This window comes from Paramisgurnus dabryanus, chromosome 12 (genome assembly GCF_030506205.2).
Source record: "Paramisgurnus dabryanus chromosome 12, PD_genome_1.1, whole genome shotgun sequence".
Taxonomy (NCBI): Eukaryota; Metazoa; Chordata; class Actinopteri; order Cypriniformes; family Cobitidae; genus Paramisgurnus; species Paramisgurnus dabryanus.
Window position 1 is genome coordinate 17,431,622 of NC_133348.1, and position 17,251 is coordinate 17,448,872.

General features: G+C 37.1%; 1 protein-coding gene across 3 annotated transcripts; it reads right to left on the reverse strand.

Annotated features, from left to right (window-relative positions):
* Nucleotides 1-2,828: 2,828 nt before the first annotated feature.
* Nucleotides 2,829-16,506, reverse strand: LOC135738806 (uncharacterized). Of its 3 annotated transcripts, XM_065256924.2 has the most exons (19): nucleotides 16,083-16,506; nucleotides 15,711-15,737; nucleotides 11,151-11,982; nucleotides 10,849-10,920; nucleotides 9,563-9,637; nucleotides 9,387-9,470; nucleotides 9,199-9,273; nucleotides 9,023-9,106; nucleotides 8,833-8,907; nucleotides 8,657-8,740; nucleotides 8,469-8,543; nucleotides 8,293-8,376; nucleotides 8,103-8,177; nucleotides 7,927-8,010; nucleotides 7,737-7,811; nucleotides 7,561-7,644; nucleotides 3,654-3,734; nucleotides 3,431-3,508; nucleotides 2,829-3,198 (listed from the first exon to the last, which is right to left on the reverse strand). In XM_065256924.2, exons 1-19 carry the CDS (start codon nucleotides 16,299-16,301, stop codon nucleotides 2,963-2,965), a joined length of 2,499 nt encoding a protein of 832 aa, XP_065112996.1. In that variant the 5' UTR covers nucleotides 16,302-16,506; the 3' UTR covers nucleotides 2,829-2,962. The 3 variants fall into 3 exon arrangements, with proteins under 3 accessions (XP_065112996.1, XP_065112998.1, XP_065112997.1); XM_065256926.2 differs by lacking the exons at nucleotides 15,711-15,737; nucleotides 16,083-16,506 and adding an exon at nucleotides 14,585-14,986; XM_065256925.2 differs by lacking the exons at nucleotides 9,023-9,106; nucleotides 9,199-9,273; nucleotides 9,387-9,470; nucleotides 9,563-9,637 and having other exon boundaries at nucleotides 16,083-16,491.
* Between the last annotated feature and the right edge of the window lie 745 nt (nucleotides 16,507-17,251).

A 17,251-nucleotide genomic window follows, 5' to 3' on the forward strand; every position in this document is an offset into this window, starting at 1 on the left:
TAAAAAAATATTTTTTTTTACTTTAAATGGACCACAAGGACATTACAGTACAACAGCAATAGATGATTCAAACATTACACAATTCAATACAGTATCTACAAATTACTAAAAAGGATTTCCTTGACACCGAAAGTGTGCTAAAGATTAAACTGCTAGTTACGTAGTCAATATTTTCAGGATATTTACACAATATACTGTGTGTGTGGTTCAAACTTTTCTCATGGAAAACATGTAAGTTTTTTTATTCTCACTGTCAACAACAGATGGACAAAGGTTTTCTTTTGGTAGTGCCTGTAATGTCCAAATGGGGGCAGTCAGATTCAGTAACTGCTCTTGGTGGTTGAGGCTGTTTTGTCCTCTTGTCAAGAAAGTTTTTGATTCTTTCTGAAAGCAACTAGCAGCCGATTTAATTTACGAAGAAGTTTAATGGTTATTCCATTCCCATTTCTGAAGAAATGCAGGTCCACAAAGGCAATCTATTAACTAAATTGCGCCGTTTAAAATAATTGGGGATATTTGAACAATGAAGACAATCAAGCATTAGTGTTTGTTCTTCTCAGCCCACCATCAATCACAACAGAAATGTAAGGCTGGAAGGAACGAGTTTCCGGTGGCCACAGCAAGCAAATATGAAATATTTTCCCCCTCCACCAGATTCACGGCGATACGGAGCTCATAAATCAAAACAGCCTGTTTTGAAGGACAAAGAGAATGGAAAAAAATGCTGCTTTTTATTTCCCCCTGCTTTGGTTGCTTATGTAAGCAACATGAATGTATTTATTAGTCCCAGTTGATTCACTGGCAAACACAACAAACAGCAAATGAATCTTTTTAACCCAGAACCTCAGCCTTGTTCATCTCTAATTCTCTAATGCAGTGAACCAGGGACATCAGGGTCATTTTAAAGATGAATTGGGACTGGTTTTGAAGAACCGAGATGCGAAAGTGATCTAGAGGGATTTTGATAGCATGTGAAATCCTGTAAGGTGATTAAAATACTAAAGTGTCAGAGAGGCGGGGGGTGTCTATCAGCGGGTTAAAGTCGAAATGCCCTGGGAGGTGAAACCTTCGCTTTAAAACATGTTTAAAAATAGAAGCATTTCCAACAGAGTTGGTAGCTGGATCTGGAAGTGTTTATACGGCACTGTAAAATAAATGTTTCATCTGCAGCCAAACATTTGCAGGAACCTGCATAAAATCAAGTCCCACAACACTATTAGGATCGACATTATTAGCGCCCTCCGCCACAGACTGTTTTCATTTTGCTTTGGGGCACGGATATTTTTGGGTATGGATCTTGTGAACAAAGATCTGGGCTGTAAACCAAAGAAAAGGCAAAAGGCTCGGTCCCTGGGCTGTTAAGAAATGGATGCCAAAACTTCACAGGGTTACTTAGATAAATTAGCCTCATAAGGGAACGGTTCCTCGAGTCGGCTGTTATAGAATTAGTGTGTTTTAATATATTACAGTTGCTTGTTTTTTTGTTTTTTTGTTTTCTTATGTACAACATACTACTTGAGAGAAAAAAGCGTTGAGAAGCTGTTTATAGATATGTACATTTTTATATTATTGTATTTTTTACACTCTCATAAAATAAGGTACAAAGGCTATCATTGGAACAGTACCCTTTTAAAAAGTACACATTTGTAAGGGTGCATTAAAACCTCAAAGGTACATATCTGTACCTAAATAAGACATATTAGGACCAGTGGCGTAGCGTCTGGGCATGCAGGGTATGCACGTGAAAATGGGCCCGGGCCAATAGGGGGCCCGCCCCAGCTTTTAATTAAAACATTTTTTCAATTTCATTTTTATTTGGGGCCGCAATAAATATATTTTTGTATGCATATGCAATTTCTCCCTGTCATTTCTTGTTTGCGTTTATTATTTTTTTTGCACTCCGCGGCTGCCGTAGACTACTACGGGGGGCAAGGTGGGTGGCCGTGGCTTAAGCGGGCCCTTAAATTTTTTTTGCATATGGGCCCGGGATTGACTTGCTACGCCACTGATTAGGACCTTTATAAAGCATAGCATCCCAGTGGCAGCTTTTGTACCTTTAATTCAGTGGCGGCCAGTAGGGCTGCAACAAACAATTATTTTGATAATCGATTAATCTATTGATTATTGGAACGATTAATCGACTAATCATCAATTATTTTAAAGGTTATTCTTTTTTTATTAGTTAAAACTAGGGCTGGGCATAGATTAATCTAGATTAATCTCATACAAAATAATTTATTGTACAATATATGAGTTTGTGCTGTGTGTAAATATTATGTATATTTAAAAACACGCACGCACGCACGCATGCACGCACGCACGCACACACACACACACACACACACACACACACACACACACACATTCCTGTACAACTACCAAAATGAGGACCGGGTAAATTAACCTGCAGTATGAGGACCACCATTTCTGCTTTAATTTGAGATAAACAAATGTTATATTCTAACACTAGGGGTGCCCATGAGCCTAGTTATCACCTCAGATTCTTAATAAAACAAAGGGAAAGAAAAAGTTTTTTACCAGCAGAGCGAGGACATTTTCATGGGGGCGCTATTGAGTTAATTTGTCAATGTATTGTTTGAACTACATTGATTTAGCTTTCAACCATCTTTGCCATTTAATGTTTCATCATGCAAGCCACAAACTGGGGTTTTTAAAAAACTAAATATTGTTGTTATTATAATCTGACTACAGTACTAAAATGCAAAGAGTTTCCTGTGCAATTATTAATTATACTAAAGGAACCAAATTTAGCAATATATATACCCACCATCCCGCAATTCCCAAAAAGCTGGAAGAGAGGTACCATCTGCAGTAACCAGATGAACATTTATTTTAACAATTTCAGAAAACAGTAAACGTTACAACAAAATGTTAAAACCAAAAAAAAAGGAAAAGTGAGAAACAGAAAAAGAGAGATTGAGATGAACACCACATTTTGCCTTTAAAATTTTAGTTTTCTTGAAGCAGATCTCCGATTTAGAGTTACAATTGTGTTGTACACAAAATTCTTCACATCCTTCCAAGATCGTTCATTTAGGGCTTCTTCTTCCTCTATGCACTTCATGCATGGCAGTTTTCCAGGAACTCTGCGCTCGGCTATAAACTTGGCCAAGTGTTTGTGTACTGCACTCCTCTCTGCCTCACTCCATGGTCTCTTCACATTTACCTTGGCCGACACTACAAATGGCAATGTAGATTTTGTAACATTAAATCATAAACCATTTACATTTATACTTTTGGCAAAAGCTTTTATCCAAAGTAACTTGCACTGCATTTAACATATACATTATTTGCATTCCCTGGTAATCAAACCCACAATCTTTAGTGTTGCTAAGTTACATGAACAACTAAAAGTATCAATTAAATAAAGTTTTTTTTTAAACTGCAACTGCTTGCTCACAGGCCATACCTTTGGCACTTTTGGTCTGTCGTCCTATGTTTTTATTTGGTGTGGGTTTTTTCAGCAGGTTTGCTCCTGAACAATCATCTGTAGCAGAAACGCATGAGAAGCTCTTAGTAAATACATTAGGTATTGTTAACCCTGTGTACTAAAGTGTAAACAGTAAAATGTGACATCAAGCCTTCATGAAACACTATCACACTACTACAAACAAGATTAAAACATTACTAACCATCTACATCTGATTCCGAACTACCATCTTCACGGCATGACTTAAGTCGCTTTTCAAGGAAGGAGAGATCAGCACCTCCATCTAAAAAACAAAGTCACACATAAACCTGTGCCTGTAACAGGAGTTTTGTACGGTCATGCATTACAAGATTTGTTGAGCCACAAACGTTTAGACAGTATATAGTTTAAGGGTGGTTGAATACTGTACGGTCTCTGCTGGAATTATAACATTTTTTGCAATCTACATGGAAATTGTAAGAGTCGGTTTACATCAACAGTGTAAAATCCACCTATGGAAAAGGACTTACCAATAACTAAGCACCCACCCACCAGAGGACCTGTATGATGCGAAATCAAACAGCTACCCACACGACCGTCGGTTTCTTTTGAAACGTTTTTACAGCAAGGTAAAGTTCAATTTCATCCCATTTCATAATTGTTTTATGTAATTGATTTTTGTCTTTATACTAGAAGTGTTCGAATTGTTATAGTTGCCATTTAAAATAAATAACTGTGAATGTGTGTAGATAAATTCTCAGTCTGCGAAAAAAGGGCCAAGATGAGATGATCTTTGATCAAAACCACAAATCAGTATGTGTGGGTTAACAGCTAACAAATTTTATATATTGTTTTGTATATTTAACTCATGAAAACCTGCCTTTCAAGACATGCTTGTTGTTTAAAGTATCTCTTTAGATCAGGTACAAGATTGTGGCATTTAAAGGGATAGTTCGGCCAAAAACGATATTAAACCCATGATTTACTCACCCCCAAGCTGTCCGAGTTGCATATGTCCATCGTTTTCAGACAAACACATTTTCGGATATTTTAGAAAATATTTTAGATCTTTCTGTTCATTAAATGTAATGTTACGGGGTCCAGCAATAGTCCACGACCTTCAAGTCCAAAAAAAGTGCGTCCATCCTTCACAAATTAAATCCAAACGGCTCCAGGATGATAAACAAAGGTCTTCTGTGGGTAATCCGTGCGGTGTTGTTGTAGAAATATCCATATTTAAAATGGTATTAACGTTATAAACTACCTTCCGGTAGCGCCGCCATCTTAGACTCAGGAGAGAGTATTAGCGTAGTGTACGCACTTTTCTTAGTGACGTATGACAAATTCGGAGGGCGGGGGGACAGAGCAGCAGCAGAGAAACCGCTGTATGCTGCGTAAGCTCTCATCCTGAATGCGCATCACTCTAAGATGGCGGCGCTACCGGAAGGTAGTTTATAACGTTAATACCATTTTAAATATGGATATTTCTACAACAACACCGCACGGATTACCCTCAGAAGACCTTTGTTTATCATCCTGGAGCCGTTTGGATTTAATTTGTGAAGGATGGACGCACTTTTTTGGACTTGAAGGTCGTGGACTATTGCTGGACCCCGTAACATTACATTTAATCAACAGAAAGATATAAAATATTTTCTAAAATATCCGAAAATGTGTTTGTCTGAAAAACGATGGACATATGCAACTCGGACAGCTTGGGGGTGAGTAAATCATGGGTTTAATATCGTTTTTGGCCGAACTATCCCTTTAAAAACATTTTACTTCACTTCATGGATTCCAGATGCCTCTGCAATAAAGTCTTTTTCTGTGTGTACCTTAACCTTATTTTTTTAAATATAAAGTTTATCTACATTTGTGTTTACAGAAATCATGTACCACAGTGTTGACACTAAAGAAGTGGACGTTGTGCCTGCAGTCGGAGTAAAAAAATATGCGAGTTTAATACATAGATGGTAAATAACTGTGTATAATAAATGTGTATATAATTATGTGTGTGAGCAGTCTGCTCTCCAATCACTCACTATCGGTCCGTGCAGCGTGCATGATGTCAAACACACCTCTGTTACCTGGGGTCATTTAGGATGCGATGACGCGGAACTGTATGCATTTGTGCTGCACATGTCCAATTGTTATTGAGGCTGTTTACCCCTGGTATTAAGATGCATTTTGCCAGTTCAGATCACAAGTGAACAACGCTATAGACAAGTGTAAATGAGGTCTAAAACTTTTTAACCTCGTCAACTTTTGACCACATTAAGTTGTTGAAAACACATTCGACCTGATTGCTTTGTGGTGTAGATGCTCATGTGGTTAAATGTGCTTGAGCAGCCACAAAAGACTTTTGACTCTCCGCCTATTGATCTAATGTGTAATGTATTGAGCACAATGTTTTTACATAGGATCTGACTTCTAGAGCGAACACACAATATACAGCGCTATCTTAAGGCTTTCATTGATAAAAATGAAGTGGCTGCTGTCCGCCTCTTTCATTTGTTTTAATTTCCGAGCATGTGAAAGTTGTGTGAGCTTATTTCATAAATTTTTCTGAAATATCAGAGAAAGCTCTACATGTACAAAACACTGTGCAGCATGTTTACTAATAATATAAGCGGCAGACTCTAACATAATATTAGTTCACATCAATTTAAACCTGTCATTTCTCCTACTCGCGTTTAAACGAAAGCAGAGGGACTCGCCCACAGTCTCCACAGACCATCCCCTCAAAGCAATCAGGACAGAAGCGGTCGAATGTGGACAGAAGAGATCAATTAAAATACCAGGTGTGAACTTGATGTGTCTCTCTCGTCCACCAAAACGCATCTTAATACCAGATGTAAACAGCCCCTTACCATGACACGAAGCTTGGCATTCAGAAGCGAGTGCCTCACCCCCGAATCAAAGTAAACCCTACCCGAGACAACCTCTGCAAAGTGCACCACCTTACGCTTAAGCGTACCACACTCTGGTACAATTCGAAGCAATCACACTAGCAAAACGAACTGTACTTTGGGCTCAAACGTACCTTGGTACGGTAACAAGTATGTTTATGTTATTGTGATGTAAATTGTTTTTGAAGGTCAGAAGATATGCATCCTGTCTCAGCAAAGCCAGTGCAATGAAGTTCACGGTAATTGTTAATTTTGTAGTTTATTAGACATGTTTGACATGTTTATAAGAGCACGTTTTGTGAATGTCTTTTACTTTCAGTCTCTGTTTGTTTAATGGTCTGATTAGTTGCTAAATTGAACCATTGAACAATTACCTTGTCGAAAATAACAAATGTTTTGGTTTCCTAGGTAATCTACGTGTTGTTTAATTTGCTTGTTATATAAATAAACTACTTTAAAAAGGACTTTGTTGTTATTTATTCTTAGCAGGGTTTACCAGAAGTTACATGTGTTCCACAAAAGCCGTTTGTTTATGTTGTTACTGCTGAAACCATCTACATGATCTAGGGATGCCACTAACGACTATTTTTATAACGACTAATCTATCGATTATTCTAAACAAATAATTTACCATGAAAAAAAATTAACAAACTTTCAATCAAACATCCCTAAACCCTAATGTTCTTTTAATGTGGGATACTCTTTTTATATTGTATATAAATACTATTTATTATGTGATTTATATATTTTTTTCACGTTCTGGAAAGGAAAGCACGCTCAATGTGACACATAAATTTACCTGCTAACATCAATTGATCCACAACAACTAAAATGTATTATTCTTGCAACTGTATTTGAAGAACTTATGCAAAGCAGAAATACAAAGATTTAAGCTGCGGTCACACTGGAGACCAGTTCATTATAAAGATCTTTGGCTTCATTCATTTATGCTTTTTAGTAAAGAGAAAGGTCACTCCATAACATAACGCTTTTCTGCTGGTCACATATCTCAATGTGTTATACCCCTGTCTGCCTTGTTGCCCTGATTATTGGATTGTTTACCCGTGTATGATCTTCTGCCTGTTTACTTGGACTTATGTTTGTGGATTGCCCTGATATTAAACTGCATTTTGGATGCTCAACCCTTCGTGTCTCTGAGCAGTTTGTTACAGATTTAAAATGTCTGTTGTATTGTGTTTACTTAAAAAATAATCAACTTACCCTTTGCTTCCCCACTCTTGGTCTGTCGCCGTCTGTTCTTATTTGGTGTGGGTTTTTTCTTCAGGTTTGCTCCTGAACAATCATCTGTAGCAGAAACGCATGAGAAGCTATTAGTAAAAACATTAGGTATTGTTAACTCTCGTGGTACATGTCTTCAAGATTCAAACATTACTTACCATCTACATCTGAACCATCAGCTTCACGGCATGATTTAAGTCTCTTTTCAGGGGAGGAGAGATCAGAACCTCCATCTAAAAAACAAAAAGTGTAACTGTGAGCTTCATACGTTATAACAGGATCAGGTTTTTTATTAACTGAGCTTGACACAAAACAGAGATTTGAATCATGTCATAAAAAAAAACTTACACTTTGTTTCCTCACTCTTGGTCTGTCGTCGTCTTTTCTTATTTGGTGTGGGGTTTTTCTTCAGGTTTGCTCCTGAACAATCATCTGTAGCAGAAACGCATGAGAAGCTATTAGTAAAAACATTAGGTATTGTTAACTCTCGTGGTACATGTCTTCAAGATTCAAACATTACTTACCATCTACATCTGAACCATCAGCTTCACGGCATGATTTAAGTCTCTTTTCAGGGGAGGAGAGATCAGAACCTCCATCTAAAAAACAAAAAGTGTAACTGTGAGCTTCATACGTTATAACAGGATCAGGTTTTTTATTAACTGAGCTTGACACAAAACAGAGATTTGAATCATGTCATAAAAAAAAACTTACACTTTGTTTCCTCACTCTTGGTCTGTCGTCGTCTTTTCTTATTTGGTGTGGGGTTTTTCTTCAGGTTTGCTCCTGAACAATCATCTGTAGCAGAAACGCATGAGAAGCTATTAGTAAAAACATTAGGTATTGTTAACTCTCGTGGTACATGTCTTCAAGATTCAAACATTACTTACCATCTACATCTGAACCATCAGCTTCACGGCATGATTTAAGTCTCTTTTCAGGGGAGGAGAGATCAGAACCTCCATCTAAAAAACAAAAAGTGTAACTGTGAGCTTCATACATTATAACAGGATCAGGTTTTTTATTAACTGAGCTTGACACAAAACAGATTTGAATCATGTCATAAAAAAAAACTTACCCTTTGCTTCCTCACTCTTGGTCTGTCGTCGTCTTTTCTTATTTGGTGTGGGGTTTTTCTTCAGGTTTGCTCCTGAACAATCATCTGTAGCAGAAACGCATGAGAAGCTATTAGTAAAAACATTAGGTATTGTTAACTCTCGTGGTACATGTCTTCAAGATTCAAACATTACTTACCATCTACATCTGAACCATCAGCTTCACGGCATGATTTAAGTCTCTTTTCAGGGGAGGAGAGATCAGAACCTCCATCTAAAAAACAAAAAGTGTAACTGTGAGCTTCATACGTTATAACAGGATCAGGTGTTTTATTAACTGAGCTTGACACAAAACAGAGATTTGAATCATGTCATAAAAAAAAACTTACACTTTGTTTTCTCACTCTTGGTCTGTCGTCGTCTTTTCTTATTTGGTGTGGGGTTTTTCTTCAGGTTTGCTCCTGAACAATCATCTGTAGCAGAAACGCATGAGAAGCTATTAGTAAAAACATTAGGTATTGTTAACTCTCGTGGTACATGTCTTCAAGATTCAAACATTACTTACCATCTACATCTGAACCATCAGCTTCACGGCATGATTGACGTGTCTTTTCAGCGGAGGAGAGATCAGAACCTCCATCTAAAAAACAAAAAGTGTAACTGTGAGCTTCATACATTATAACAGGATCAGGTTTTTTATTAACTGAGCTTGACACAAAACAGATTTGAATCATGTCATAAAAAACAACTTACACTTTGTTTTCTCACTCTTGGTCTGTCGTCGTCTTTTCTTATTTGGTGTGGGTTTTTTCTTCAGGTTTGCTCCTGAACAATCATCTGTAGCAGAAACGCATGAGAAGCTATTAGTAAAAACATTAGGTATTGTTAACTCTCGTGGTACATGTCTTCAAGATTCAAACATTACTTACCATCTACATCTGAACCATCAGCTTCACGGCATGATTGACGTGTCTTTTTAGCCGAGGAGAGATCAGAACCTCCATCTAAAAAACAAAAAGTCCTTTGCCTATAAACTCTTTACTGAGATAATTACGTTTCAGGTGCTTCTAACACCATGTCCTAACTACATGCACCACGGCGACATCCGATAAAAGGTATGTTTTCCATGATAATCAGAGTTTTGTCCTAACCAACCACAACGTGATACCACAATTACTCTATTTTAGAAACGGTCTGACATGTCATGGCTGACAGCACCACCTATACAGAGATCTTATTTGATGAAAGCTATGCGCATTATGAATATTATGTCTCTCCTCTTTCATGTTTGTAGAGGTTTGATTCAAAAGCAGAAATAAATAACAAATCCCTAAAGTTGCACAGGGGAAAGCACCAAGAAGCGTAGGAATGTGTCTGTGTATGTGTGCATGCTCTTCAGCTGCAGTGTGATAGGGCAGCGCACAAACAGAGCAAACTGTTATGATGTGGCACGCCCCTGTTTAGGCCCGATTTATGGTCGTGCGTAGATTCTACGAGTGTAGCTCTGCGTAGCCTGACACGCACCTCACAAAAATTTTAACAGCGCGTCAGATCTACGCGGACCACAAGCGCTGTGATTGGTCCACCAGAACCCCTCTTGTCAGGTAAAAAAACTGCGTCATAGGTATTTCCGTTTGTGATGGTGAAAATAAGATGAGCCAAGTTAAGGAGTGATTTAACTCAAACTGCATCAAAAGTCGCTGTTTATTTACTTCCATCATTGCTGGAATTCTCAAATTATACACAACAAGTTGCTGTTTCTTCTTCGTTTGTGGGTTAACTTGCTAAGCTTCTCCTTCTTTGACGTTTGCGCTGCTGCTGTGGTGACACGCATGGTTACTGCCTACCAGCGGTCTGTGCGTGTGTTTGCATGACGATGCAAAAGTATAAATGAAAACCGACGCGGAACCTACGCCGTCGCGGCTATGCCATAGGACCTACGCACGACTATAACGAGCCCTTTAGTCCTATTCAGTATGGACAGACAAACTGCCTGTCGCTGGAATCATATCGCTTCGCATGTAGTTAGGACACGGTCTTAGTTAGGGTGACCATATGTGCCATTTTCCCAGGATGTGTTCTCGATGACGTATGCGGTCGACAAATTATACTTCCAGAAGATGCACCCGAAATCCTGGCCAAGACACTTCCCGGGAAAATGGCACGTATGGTCCCCTAGTGTTAGTGCCAAAAAATTTGAAATTTAAAAACTTACCCTCAGCCAGCTTTACTCTCTTTCTCTTTGTTCTCGGTGAGACACCCACAGAATTCAGTGTGGGACCTTCACCTGAAACAGATAACAACATTAAAATTTTATAGAAATATACTTTTACATGGACTACTTCTAAATTAAAATAATTACATTGGTAGTATACAGTAAATGATAAATCTGCTATCAGTTGTCCAATAAAGTCAATGATTAGCTCTTAAAAATTACCCTAGTGGGTAAACCACAGGCAGTTAAAAGATGTGTGGCTACACAATAAAAATGCATTGGAGATAAAACTGCAAACGTACCACAGGCCAGTGCAAGTGTATTAAGGTTCTTCCCCCTTAAAGTCTGAGTGCCTTGCTCCATTGCAAACAGAAGCTTACTTATTTTGGCAATTTGAAATGTTTTGTCCGTTTGCCTATAAAAGTCACCGTGAACTCTGATATCATGTCCCATGAACCTTGCAACTTGCTCCAGTTCTTGTTCACTAAGGTCCAAGAGTTGGCAGAGTGTGGCAACTTGTTTTCTTAATTTAGTTGACCTCAAGAGTTCAGGGTTTTCTGCTTTGCTTTTTTTTGCATATTTCCGCAGACAGTCACATCCGCGTATGTTTGTCATCACACCGGGTCTTGCAAAGAGATAGGGATTTTCAGCAGGTACACCAGCTTCCACTCGCTTTTGAACCAACAAATCAATTGATGCCTTCATTCTCTTTGTCAAGAAAACTGGAACTTTCTTTCCTCGTTTTCCTCTGATTTCTATGCGAGTTAATAACTTGCTGAGCTGCTTTTCCAATGGTGACAAGGTTTTATAAATGTCCTCGTTTATGGCACTTGTGCTTGCTTTCATGTAAACGTCAAGAGTAAGGCGTGATGCTTCCCCTTCACGCCGCTTGTTGAAGATAATGACCTGTGCTAGAACGGACTCGTTTAATGTTTTGTATGCATCTAAATCCATTTGTTCTGTCAATTCCTTTCTTGCTTCATCTTCTACCATCCTGAGATGGTCTCTTAAAGCAATCACATTTTTTGTGAGGGGGATGTCATCATCTTTATTCCATCTTTTTTCCTGTATGGTTTGGTGAGCTGTGACAGAACCACTGTTTCTCCAGTTTTTCTCCTCAGAAATAGCATCCAGCTACAAATTAAAAGTATTATTATTATTATCAGAAAAAAAGCAGAGAGTTGGCTCCTAGTTATATCTATTAAATCATTTAAAATATTTCACATTAATACATAAAGAACTTTTAATGGTATAATCCTTATGATCAGAATGTCAAATTGAAATCGCAGGGTTCATGAGTTAATAGCAAATGCTTACAATTTAATCGTAAAATGAATTTAAAGTACGTTTAAAAAAAGAGGAAAAAAACTGGCAACACTTTATAATAAGAATATATTTCTTAACAATTAGTTAATGCATTAGATAGCATGAACTAACAATGAACAATATTTCTACAGCATATATTAATCTTTGTTCATGTTAATTTCAGCATTTGTTAATGCATTTATAAAATCAAGCGTTATAACTTTTAACATTAATTAATGCACCATGAACTAACATGAATAATTAACATTAACAAGACTTAATACATCTTGAAAAACTATATTGTTCATTGTTTGTTGATGTTAGTTACTGCATTTACTAATGTTTACTAATACAACCTTATTGTAAAGTGTTACGAAAAACTTACTAAGATTTGTATAATTTGAATGTCATGTAACCATTATGCAATACTACAGTACATCATAAAACCGAGAATTCATGCGACAGACATCACTTCGCCCAAGAAGCAGTGCTTCACCTTCTGAGAATATAGTTCCCAGTATGTATACTGTTAAAAGATGGCTTATATGACCTTGTTATTTCACATCACACATATACCTGTGTGATTTGTATAGTCACAACACATAAATAGGAAAATGTTGGCGTTATTTTGTCACTTATTTGGAGCAGTATGCTAGCTGGAGCCATTCAATTCCAGTCTTTGTGCTAAACTTAGCTAGCAGGGGCATGCGTCAGACAGAGTTACAGCATGCACGGAGATGAAAAAAATATGTATGGACTTATTTAACTCTGGGGGATACGGTGAATAAGCTAAATTCCCAAAATGTGGGCGTGTTCCTTTAAAAACGTCATGTGTCTTTACGGGATCTTTGCTGTATCTGTGTGAATGCAAGCACAGATTCCGAGAAGTCATTGACAGTGTGAATGAAGATCAAACTATTCCAGACAAAACCAGGATGCATTTTCTGTAATGTCTGTGTAAAAAAGGGCTGAATAAACTTAAATACGGAAGAAAAATTAATGTTTTTAAAACGTGCAAATGAGATATTAAAATATTTACTGGAAAATCACAGGGAAATTCTCAAGTAAATAATTTAGGTCAAAGGTGTTCAGCTGCAAAAAAGTCTGAAAACCAGTGGTGGCTGGTGACTTATTTTTCGAGGCCAAATGATATAAAGCTCGTCACAACATGTATGTAACCTGTTATGTGTGTGGTTCATCATTTTAAAAATATGTGTTCGGCACGTCATGTAAACTGTGCATCACGTCATGTCAGAATATGAGCCTGCTGCAGATGCTTCAAAGGGGTTTATGATAAGAGAGACGCTCACATTTGCCAGATACTCGCTTAATCTTATGTGTAATCAAAGTTAGGGTTAAGTTGGTGTCGTACGAGTATTTTGTGAACATGAGCGTCTCTTTTATCATTCGATGCGTGTGCACCAGGCACGTATTTTAAAAAGAGGCATGATGCACATGGTTCACACAAACAAATATTTTGACATGACGAGCAACACACGACACTGCGAACACATTATGAATTACGCACCTCAGAAGAGAAGTCATCAGCCGCCACTGTTAAAAAAACCCTGTGCTATAGCATAGAGCCAATGGAAGTGTCCAGATACTTGATGTTTAATATGTGGAACATACCTAAAAACACAATTAGACTGAACCACAGTCTCTATAAATAGCAATGCTGACATTGCGGGCACGTGTGTCAAAATTGAGGCATAAAATCTGTTTCCGCCACACGGGACTTTTACAATGCATCTCATCCAATATCCACCCCTCGCCGCATGGTTGTTGTATGTTTTTACTAAATACAACAATAAATACGTCAAGTCTGACCACCAAAAGCGTTTGATATTTTGAACTTTCAACCCAGAGGTGTTTGTTTTTAGTTCAAAGCAACTGTTTGAAAATGTGTGACACTTTCAATCATTCCGTGTGCTTCCACTAAACTCTGGACACTAATGAAAGCTAGGTGGACATGAAATTATATGAAAATATATATATGTTTTTATATGTATGCATTTATATGTATGCATATAAATAAAAATTATCTATATTTTTGAAGAGTTTGGTTCCAAAACGCAATAAATCCATTTTGACAAATTTTGGTAAAAACGTGTTTTCTATACCAAGAAAGTGTCAAGATGAAAACCACTATTTTCTGTTACAAACTTTCACATAGCATCTTTAGGTTATAAAAACATAAAAAATTCAAATCCATAACTTGATTTTCAAAGACTTATTATAAAAACGGATTATTTTTTCCACAAAATGCAATAAATCCATGACAAGTTTTTATTCAAAATGCTATAAATCTATTGAATCAATCGCCTATATAAATGTGCATTCATCTTCGCCATGTTATATTCATTTAGTTGACTAGTTGTACACACTGATTTAAAAAATAAACATTAATGTCATTAATCAAAACACTTACTTTGTGATATTAAGAACACTGTCATTGCTGCGGTTATACTTGACGTCTTCGCTTAACGTTTTTCACAGCGATCAGCTGTAAAATGTTTTGGTCCTGCTCGATTTTCGTTGACTTTGTTTAAAATAATGTAAAGTTTTTCATAAGATCCCCTGGGGTCAATGTGTTATCATGACAGAAACTTGATGCTGTCGGTCCGGGCGAACACGCGATCGTCTCCCAAAGTGCCTCTTGCGTGAATTATTAGATGTTGATGACTTACGTTTCCATCACAGGTTTATCAATGCTATTAAAGTATTATTTTGTTTTTGTTTGTTTGTTGATCATGAAGTACAAAGTAGATGAGGAAAACTAGGACTCCGTGTACTCAGCGAGCCGCCATTGTTTGTTTACATTGCGTGAATGGTGCGCTGTAATCTGTGGAGTGGATTTATGGCATTCTGTAAAAAAGGAGGAGTGGCGTTTATTGCGTTTGGGAAAAAAGATGACAGAATAACACGGCGGATATTGGATTTTGCGTAAAATTAAGAATTTACTTTTTAATACTGACCTGATATAATACTGGTTCTGGCAGTAACTAATTTTTTTTCAAAAATTGCGTTTATTGCGTTTTGGAACCAAACTCTTCATTTATATGTATGCATTTATATGTATGCATATAAATAACAATTATATATATATATATATATATATATATATATATATATATATATATATATATATATATATAGGCTATATGGTGTCATCATTGGAAGCAGTGACATGAGCGACCCCCGCAACTCCTTCTCATACTTTTGAGTGACTGACAGCTCCCTGTGCAAACACTTTAAAGTCACAACCAGATTCATCGAAACAAATAACGCAATTTGACGCGAGGTACAGAGGAGCGATTTAAATCCGATCAAGCATTACGTTATCCTCGCCGAGCGCAGCTCGTGGTTGCTAAGAAACACGCCACGGGAGCGCGCTTTGGAAGAAAGAAGCGCTTTGATCCGCGTTTAGCACGTGTTTTAAAACGTGACACGCGAACGGCCACGGAACGCTGTAATGTAACATTACGAAATACACATTTCGTCCTTAAATTAAATGACAAATGCAAGTTTTTAAAAGATTTTGAAAAAGCACATACCTGTGTTGAACGCTCTCCCATTGTTTCCTGGACACCAAGATTGAAAATGTATATCAGCATAACACATATTTATATCAAAATGTACAGACTGCACAAATACAACCAAATGAATGCATCCTAATTTATCTTAATCTTTGATCACATGACTCTTAAAGTGAGGCCTACAGGCTGTACTGATGTTACAATCTATAAGTTTTGATTCAATTTTAAAACATTAAACAAGGGTTAAAACATTGTTTTACAAAAACGACACAGTGTAATGTTAGTCTGTGAATTGATATGCATTATGCTTTCTGGACAATTAAGACAATTAAAACAAAAACATGCATTTAAATAAATATGAAGAAAAATAATAATGTTAGGAACACTTACCTGACGAAGAAAAGTTTGTTCATAACGGCTTGCGCATTTATTGTGATGCTGTCTAAGTCTCTCCAATCTTCTCTGAAATCGCTCCATCAACCATGAGTTATAAACAAACGCTGATGAGCAGTGAAGTGAAATGGGGGATGGGGAAACAGTGTAGCGCTGGTCTGGGGAGTGGGGGTTGGGCGACGCAAACACGTGCAGTGTAGCACTGGTCTGGGGCATTGGGGGATGGGCGTTTACTTTGTATAACAATATAGTCACAGTGTTTCACATGGAAGAATCTTGACTTTTTCAGCATTAATAAGAATATATGATATTTTAACACTGTATTCATTTTGTTAAAGGCCTGCATTAAAACTTTTATTAAAGTAAATTTACAAAAGCAGTACCATTAAGCATTATATGCAAAAATTTAGTGATTATAATCCAGTATGTAAATGATGCATTGATTAAACAATTCTTTAAATTGGAATTATATGAGAAAATTAAGACTAAACTAAACTTCTATTAAAGTATGTCTACACTGTATGTAATGTAATTAACTGGCTCACAGAGGTACAGAGTTATTAGTTTGTGAGCTGAAGTTATATGGATGTACATTTACTTTAATGTGTGGCTACAAACAGTTGTGTAGTGCAAGGTATACAGAATATACCCACTTTATTAGATGGCATGGGGTAAACCCACTTTTAAATTCCAAATATTAATGAATAATATTAATTTCATAATGATCCTTACGCTGAGAAGTCAAGCAGCTGTAGTTAAGTGACAATACTGATTCCATTTTGGAGTTAACCAAATATGCAAGACTAATCAAACATGTCACTGTTTATAACACAGGGCATTCAACCTTAGTTTTGCCACTATGTACTGTGTCTTAAGAACTAGTCTGATCAACTAGGGCTAATCAGTACATTTTGTATTGAAATGAGATCAGTCTACGTTCAAACGTAACTGACTTAAAACAGTTATAAACAGTTTTGAAGAAAATAGATTACTAACTTGTATGACTAGTCTAAACAGTTTATGCAGTCGACCACAGGACATACTGTGTGAGTGACTGGAAGATAGCATTGTGCTATCAGCACTATAAGATAGGGTATCTAATTAAAAAAAAATGCTAACGGTAGCCGAATAGCAATGAAATCACGATGCCACTCTCCATTCAAATC